The sequence below is a fragment of the Meles meles genome, chromosome 2 (assembly GCF_922984935.1).
Source record: "Meles meles chromosome 2, mMelMel3.1 paternal haplotype, whole genome shotgun sequence".
NCBI classification, from domain to species: Eukaryota; Metazoa; Chordata; class Mammalia; order Carnivora; family Mustelidae; genus Meles; species Meles meles.
The window spans coordinates 4,143,377-4,151,489 of record NC_060067.1 but is presented as its reverse complement, the minus strand read 5'-3'; the positions used below and the strand labels follow the sequence as shown (position 1 = coordinate 4,151,489).

Sequence of the window (8,113 nt, the reverse complement as noted above, 5' to 3'; positions counted from 1 at the left end):
GCCCCCGGAGGGGCGCGCCAGCTCCTCGCCCAGACGCCGGACCCGGACGCGCGGCCGGCGCGGGAGCCTCCCCGGCCACCTCGACGCGGGGCCCCGGAAGCCTGACCTGAACGTTCGCCGCCGGGACCCCGGACGCGGGACCCCGTCCTCGCCTCCGTCCCCAGCCCCCACCGCCTCTCCCCGCCCCCACGCCCTCCACGTGACAAGAGCCGGAACCGTCACTTCCGGCGGCGCCGATCGCGCGCCTGCGCGGGCCGCCGGGCCTCAGAGAGCGGTTGGCAGCGGCGCAGCACCGCCAACGGCCGCGAGTGGCGGGCGGCGTCGGTCCGGCTCCGGCGGCGCCGCGGGCTGCGGTCGTGGGGGCGCAAGGCCGGAGAGGCCCAGCCCACTCCCCGCAGGGCCGGCCGCCCCGCCCCTTCCCCGTCTCCCTCCCCGGCGCGGCCCCCTCCCAGGCTCGCGCTCCGGACGCGTCCAGAGGCGGCTCGGGCGCCCGGGGCGCTCGCGAAGGCGGCGGTGTCGCCCCCGCGCCCGGCCCCGCCCCCTCGCGCCCCGCCCCGGCCCCGCCCTCCCCGCCGCCCTCTGCGGGAGCCGGGCAGCTGCAGCGGAGCCGCGGAGCGGGCGGCGGGGCCGGGCGGTGCGCTCGCGCGCGGGATGTGAGGCCGGCCGGGCCGCAGCGCGCACGGACGCTCGCACGGGCGAGGGGCGGCGACCCCTCGCGTACGACTGGCCGCGCGCCGGGCCGCCGACTCGCTCTCGCCCTCGCGCGCCCCGCGCCCCCCAGCGCGCCGGCGGGACCATGAAGAAGTTCTCGCGGATGCCCAAGTCGGAGGGCGGCGGCGGCGGCGCGGCGGGGGGCTCGGCCGGCGGGCCCGGGGCCGGCTCCGGCGGCGGCGGCTCGTCCGTGGGGGTCCGCGTGTTCGCCGTCGGCCGCTACCAGGTCACCCTGGAGGAGTCGCTGGCCGAAGGTACGGGCGCGGGGGACGCTCGGCCGGCAGGTGAGGGAGGGCCGGGGTGTGGCGGCGGCTGTCGGCGTCCGCCCGCCTCTTCGCTCGCCCGCTCGGCGCGCTCTTCCCGCTCCTGGGGCCGGTGAAGAGCGCCCGGGCGCGGCGCCCCTGAGCCGGCCGTGTCGGCGCGGCGCCCCGCGCTCCCCCGGCCGAGCTCCGGTGCCCCGCGACGCGAGGGAGTGAGCGGAAGACGCCCTCGCGGGCGGTGCGGGGCGCGCCGGGGCCGGCGAGTCGCGGAGTGGCCGGTCGTGCGGACCGAGGCTCTGCCCCGCCCGCGGTGGCGCCGGCGGCCGTGGCGCTTCGGCCTCCACCCCCCGGGTCTCCGCCCGCGCTGCGGTGTCCAGGAGCCGGGGGCCCCGAGGTCGAGCCGCGTTCGCTCTGCTCGTCCCCGGGGAAGCCGGTGCCGCTCTGCGCGCTCCTGTGCGCGGCCGGCGCCGGCGCTTTCCCCGGAGTCGGTCGGCGGGTGGCTTCGGGGCAGCGCGTGGACTCGGAGTCGGTTCGTCTGGTTCGGAACCGGCATCGACCAGGTGCTGTTCGTGCCCTTCAGGGTGTCTCTGCTACTGCAGACGGTGTCAGGAGGGCGCGTTGACTGACCCGCGCGGCTGCGCGTCCCGCCCTCGCCACCCGTCCCGGCTCCGGCAGCGGTTCGGGGCGCCGTGCGGGGGAGCTCGCTCCGCGGAGAGACGCGGCCCCGCACTCCGGCGTGGAGTTTCTCGTGGGAGCGGCGCGCAGGGAGGCTTCCTCTGATCTTGGAGCTTTTCACTGCAGAATCGTACCCAATAACTTTTAAAGATGCATAGGAGATAATTAGTTGATGAACGGCCCTTTGCGTTCCAGGTTAAGAGAGAAGTCGGAGAGAGTAGTTTGGCTCTCCGAAAGTCCGACGCCGATGCGGTCTGCGCACAGTAGACGGAGAGATTCCACTTCTGATTTTTGAGATGCCGTAAACAATAGCGCATCAGTGCAAAAAGAAATCTGAAGGTTTTTGTCTATAAAATATTTAAAGAGAAAGAAATCTTGAATTATTCGGGGGTGGGTGTCACTGTTACAAGCCACTGCCTCTAGTGAGGAGCCTAGGCCAAGCTTGGAGAGGTGGGAGAAGGAGCCTTCGCTTTTCAGAGGAGTGAATATATGGTCATTGGTTTTGATAGATTCACTGCGCTGTAAAATTTCCTAGTTCTTTGTGATACGTGGATGTCAAATGCTGGTTTAGATCGAGTTGTGGCTTTTAAGAAGACATGGCTGTTAAGTCACATGCTGCACTTATTACTTCTTTAAATTGTAGTGAGTGATGGAACTGTGGCTTGGGTAGTATTACACTCACTCCATTTCACAAAATCCCAGAAGGGTTTTTTATTCAGTGGAAAGAAAACATTGACGTTTCATCAAACTAGATTTTGGATTCGTGGCTTCTATCACTGCCCTAAGCATATCCTATCATTACCCTAAGCAAGTCATTTTCAGGAAAAGTTAAGTAATTTTGGAAAATGAAAATAAGAATTGCAAAGGGAGTGCTCATTCAGCCACAAAAAATTAAAAAGCTGTTAAGGACTAATGTCACTGTTAGAGTGTTCTACTAGCTTTTGCTATAAATTTTGCCATTTTTCTTGGGAAACTCCGTAATCAATGCTAGGACGAAGCAGGAGCTGAAGAAGCTATTTTGGAAGGTGGGACTTCCCACCCGGCACTCCAGCTCTTGGATTAGACTTTTACTTCGTTGTCTTTGGACAGGAGGGGAGACTTCTTCCCTTGTGTATTTCTTTTCCCTTTACACATATAACTGAAATTACCCGTATTCAGTTTACTTTTTTTATCCTGACAGTTTCTTCTTACTTCAAATGCTTAATATCCTCTCTTTTCCAAATAATTTAGACAATTTAGACAGGATGTTTAAACGCAAAGTCTGCTTCATACTCAAGAATGATCGTTCAGTAATTGACACATACATGTGTTAAATTACAAGATTAGGACAAGTGGTGTGGAAAGGCATTAGAGTTTAAAGCACCTGAATTGGGCAGAGATATACCATTTAGTGGGATAAGGGATAGAAACAAAGACCAAAAACTGAAAAAATGAACTTGGTAGGTTTCACTTTTTTTTTTTTTTTTTTTTTTTTTTTTTGCTTTGGGTTCTTGTTGTTTAAACAGGGCCAATACAGTAGGTGCTGGGCCCTGAGGTGTTTTTGCCATGCTACTGAAAATGTAGGCATCTTGTTCAGAATGACCTCTAGTGTCTTTGAGTCTTCAGTAAATCTACTACTATTCTTTCTCTCTGTGTCATATTCTCTCTCCTCTTTCTACATGTATTTGTAGTTACATACTTGCCTCTCCTTGTTCAGAGTAGTTGTGTTTTATAAAGTCACGGAGCAGTGATTAAGTACTGAACCATTGCCCTTTAGAAATACAGGTGTGAGGTCCTGCAAGCCGCTGTTGACAACATTTTTGTCCACCAGTCAGTATATAACCTTGTTTTATGTGGGTTTCTGTTTAAAGATCTTTTTAAATATATATTGTTGACTCATTAAAACTGAACTTATGGCTAACAGAGCTGTAATTCACCTCTACATAAAGCTTATCTAAGACACATTATTTTCTCTGTAAGGAACATCGCATCTTCTTGACCCTAGGGATACTAGATGACACTTTGGCACTATGCTTGGAGCCATTTTAAACAATGAAATCAATAAAAAGCACAAAAATGAGAAAAACATGGCACTAAACAGATTTCAAAAGGGGCCCTTGTTTATAAACAAGCCAGAAAGGTATCTTGTGTCCAGCTGGCCTTCTCGAAATTTTGAGCACTACGCTTATGTCTGCAAATGATCTTGAAAATGCCATTGTATTGATTTTGGGGAATACAGATAAATTTTAGTGACTACATGAATTTACAAATACGGAGTCCCCAAATAGTGGCAATCGTCTGTGTATGTATGTATGTAGTATACGTATACGTGCATAATATTTATGAATATAGATATTAGATCACATGTATACATGTAAGTACATATTTATATATTATGTATTTAAAGAAATAAACAGATTCTCAGAGATATACTTCTGTTGAATGTTTAAACTGTTGGAGTAGTTTCTTCTCTGAAATATGTACTTTGTATCAGAGTCTCTAGTTAAGTATGTGTATGTTTGGAATGCTTATTACACCTTGTACCTTTTAATTCCTGCTCAAAGTTTAGAGAACTAATATCGTGGAACACTTTCATCTTTTTTTTCAAAAACACTTTAGTTTCAGGAGTGCATGCTAACTAAATCCAATTTGCCTATAGGAATCTGATAGAGCCATATGTAAGTTTAAGCTTGAAACAGTCACATTGTCAAGTATATGTATTTCAGTGTACTCTTTAAAATTTCTAACAAAACATAGGACTGGCTTTTTGGTCACATGCTAGTTAGAGGATTTAATGTTGATTAATAAGGGGAAGAAGCTGGTTCTCAATGTGTTTGGTTCTACGTTGTTCTAAATATGTTTGGTACAAAGTGCTTAAATGAATGTGGAACCAGGGGATTGGGACACAAGCATAACTCGTTGAGGTAATCTAATTATGAGGTTCTCGGGTCTGGGTAGGAATGGCATTTTGCGTACAATTTCATGGGTAAGGATAAGACTTTCTGTCACGGGCATGGGGGTTGTTGGTACTGTCAGTTCAGGTAATAGGGAGACCAGGAATTTGCTAGAGAAGGAGCTCAGTAGCTCTCAGAGTTAACTGCTTAGATTAGGGTCAGTTAATATAGGCTAAGTGTTAACCACTTCTCACTGTGAATTTTACCGGAAGGTAGTAAAACACATTTGATTTTGCCATATACATCAATCTGAAAATGAGGGATTTAAGCATGATATTTCATTTGCAGAAATTATCTTGGCTACCCAGTAACTTGTAAGTTAGTTTCTGAGAGGACAGAGAGAGCAGAAGGGGAGAATTTAACAAAAATAATGATAACTGTTACTACTCCATAACTATTTCTTAAATGCCTTTTGTGTGCCAGGCTCTGTACTAATTATACAACGGAAAACAAAACAGATATTTCTTTGTCCTTGTGGAATTTGCAGTCTAATATAGAACATAAGGGTTAAACAAAAAAAATCATCAAGTCATGTAGATAATTTGAATAGTTGTCATGAGAAGAAAGCACGGGGTTTAATGAGAGAATAACTGATTCAGTTTATATTGAAGGATCAAGAGAGACCTTTTTTGATATATACCAGAAATCCAAAGCATGAGAAAAATTAGGTAAAGGCAGTGTGTGAAGGTGTGAAGGTGGGGGTGGTGTGGAGTGTGTCACGAACAGAGAAGTCTCAGTGTGAGGAAGTTTCAGGACTGAAATATGCCCAGAGCTGGGGAATGTAATGATTGAGTCACTTTGGAGGAAGGACCCAAGATAATGTTGGAAAGATGACCAGGATCCAGGACTTTAGGATTTTAGGTTTTATCTGAAAATGCAATGGGAAGCTACTGTAGGATTGGGGCAGTTAGATGCTCTGATTTGCACTTTGACAAGATCATGGTGATTGCTCTGTAGAGACTGGTGGAGAGGCGTACAGATGAGATGACTGGTTAAGATGGTGGCAGTGGGAATGGAAGCGAGTGCTCAAGTGGGAAGACCTGGTGATGGATTGTGTTGGGGGGAGGGTATGGTAGGAACTGGGAAGAATGGCTTATGCAGTTCTTGGGCTTGAGGTACCATTTGCTGAGATGGGGAAGAGTAGAGAAGGAACAGATTTTTAGGGGGAGGGAGAAGAGTTAGGAGGATATTCAGGAGTTCCAGACGTGTGTAGTTGAGATATCTGGGAGGAAATCAGCGTCAAATGGGAAGCTGAATGTGTAGTCTGGTGCTCAGCAAAGGTGTCTGGGTTTAGAGAGAGGTATTTTTGATAAGTGAACATTTGGCTGTTATTGAAAAGGCCTGGGAGAGATTAATGTAGGGAGAGAGTATAGATTGAGAAGGTTCTCGCTGAAGGACGCTGGTAGAACACTGGTCTTAAACATTAGTGTTCATCAGAATCATTGGGGGGGGCTTGGTAAGCCCCAGGTTGCTGAGCCTGAGCCCCCAAGGTTTGATTCTGTATGTCTGGGTGCGGCCCATAATTTTCATTTCTAACAACTTGCTTGCTGATGCTGATGCTGCTGGTCCAGAAACCATACCTTGGGAAGGGCTGATTGAGCGTAAACGGGAGCTGCAGGGAGTATGAAGAGGCCTGGGAGCACATGGTGCTTGCAAGAGGAGGGAGTGAATTGTGTGTCATCATGATCACATTTTTTGGCCACACACTCACAATTATTCATGCTTAGTTACTATATTTTTTCTTTCCAGATTTTATTTTTAAGTAATCTTTACACCCAACTTGGGGCTTGAACTCAATCCCAAGATCAAGAGTCACATGCTCCATGGGCTCAGCCAGCCAGGCGCCTCCCCCTCAAGTTGGTAACCTACGTTCTAAATCTGAGCTCTGGTTTGTTCCTGATAATCCTGCTCCAGCCACCGTGTGCCATTCCCTGTTCCTTACCTATCACTACCTTTGCCTGTGCAGCCTAGTCGCCTCCCTGCTAGTTAGGATCACTCCCTTCTTCCTGTGGACATTTGTAGCTCTGTATTTCCTTTTTCCCTCTTAGCACATTTAATCTCTTGTCTTGAGATACAGTTATGTAAGCACGTGGAAATACTAAGGTGGTTATTGTTCCTGTCTCATTTCCCTTAGCAGATAGTAAAATTCTTGAGGCTAGAAGTACTGTCTATTAATTGCTTTTTAAATCACACAAATTGCCTTGTCATATTAAGGACCTTCAAATTCTTTACAAAGGAAACGAATTTGGACTTTTAAATTTTTTTTTTTAATGAACACAGATGGAGTTCTTCAGTAGAATTTAAGACCTAATTCGCAAATTGGAAAGCACCGAGGGAGGGCTCTTTAGTTCTTGTCCCATCAGAGGTCTTCTGCTTAGGACAGGGGACCCTGAATTTTCTACTTCTGTGAAGACAGACTTTTTTTTTTTTTATAAACTTGCACATGCATGTTTATAGCACCTTTATTCATCAGCCAAAAACTGGAAACATGGATGCTTGATTGGCTCAGTTAAGCTTCTGTCTGCTTTCCACTCAGGTCATGATCCCAGGGTCCTGGGATTGAGCCCCTCATCAGGCTCTGTGCTCGCGGGGGCAAGCCTGCCTCTCCCTCTCCTTCTGCCCCTCCCCCGGCTATGTTCTCTCCCTTTCTGTCAAATTAAAAAAAAAAAAATCTTAAAAAAAACAAAACAAAAAACTAGAAACAGGAGGAGTCAGCGGCATGGTAGTATACGATGTACTTCTTTTTTTAAAAATGTGGGATTTATTTATTTTTTAATTTTTAATTCTGACATAGTTAACATACAGTGTTATATTAATTTCAGGTATATGGTATAGTGATTCAACAATCACATATAGGTGAAGACAAACTTTTTGAAGACAGTGTTTAAGGCTAAGTGTTATTTTAGTTAGCCTCCTTGAAACAGCAAAGAAAGATAACCTGGATGTTCTCTTAGAGTCATCTTTCTCTATTGGCATAATTTTCTTTATTTTGCAAAGGTGGCTGAATTTAAAGAAGGAAAGTATTGTTACATGCAGTTGTGTATAATATAATTGATTTTGACAGTGAGCTTTTTGAGGGCAGGTTCTCGTTTATCTCTGTATCTTTAGTTTCTGTCCTGCAATTTTGTTGTTGTTGTTGCTGTGGTTGAATTAAACTCTCAGAAAGCATTGTTTCCTTTTTTGTAAGATGGAGTTAATATTTATTATGAAGATTAATAGGTAATATGTGCTATTAAGCAGATAATGTAGGATAATAACAGTACATGCCAAGTCTTTCAATAAATGTGGGCCAATTTTAGGTTCAGATTTGGTTATCCGCTTTCAGTGAAATCTGCTTCTGGAATTGTAGTAATTTGCTTGTAGAGTAGGTATTTATCCTGAATTAAGTATCACATTTATATTTGTAAAACATTTGAATCATTTTAAATAATTATTATATATCATTTAGCAATATATGACTTATAAGTTTCAATCAGCTATATAGATTTTTACCTTGATAGCAGCATATTCTGACGATGAGATGAAAGTGATTTG

The 8,113-nt window shown here is 47.5% G+C and overlaps 1 protein-coding gene across 3 annotated transcripts in view; it reads left to right on the top strand.

Annotated features, from left to right (window-relative positions):
• Positions 1 to 228: 228 nt before the first annotated feature.
• Positions 229 to 8,113, top strand: part of BMP2K (BMP2 inducible kinase) — a 125,488-nt gene continuing 117,603 nt past the window's right edge. For 2 of the 3 annotated variants that reach the window (XM_045998141.1, XM_045998140.1), the window contains exon 1: positions 230 to 965. In XM_045998141.1, coding sequence (XP_045854097.1) covers positions 797 to 965 — 169 coding nt within the window. In that variant the 5' untranslated portion in view covers positions 230 to 796. Of the gene's footprint in view, positions 966 to 8,113 lie in introns of all 3 variants that reach the window. The other variant, XM_045998142.1, reaches the window with a different exon arrangement.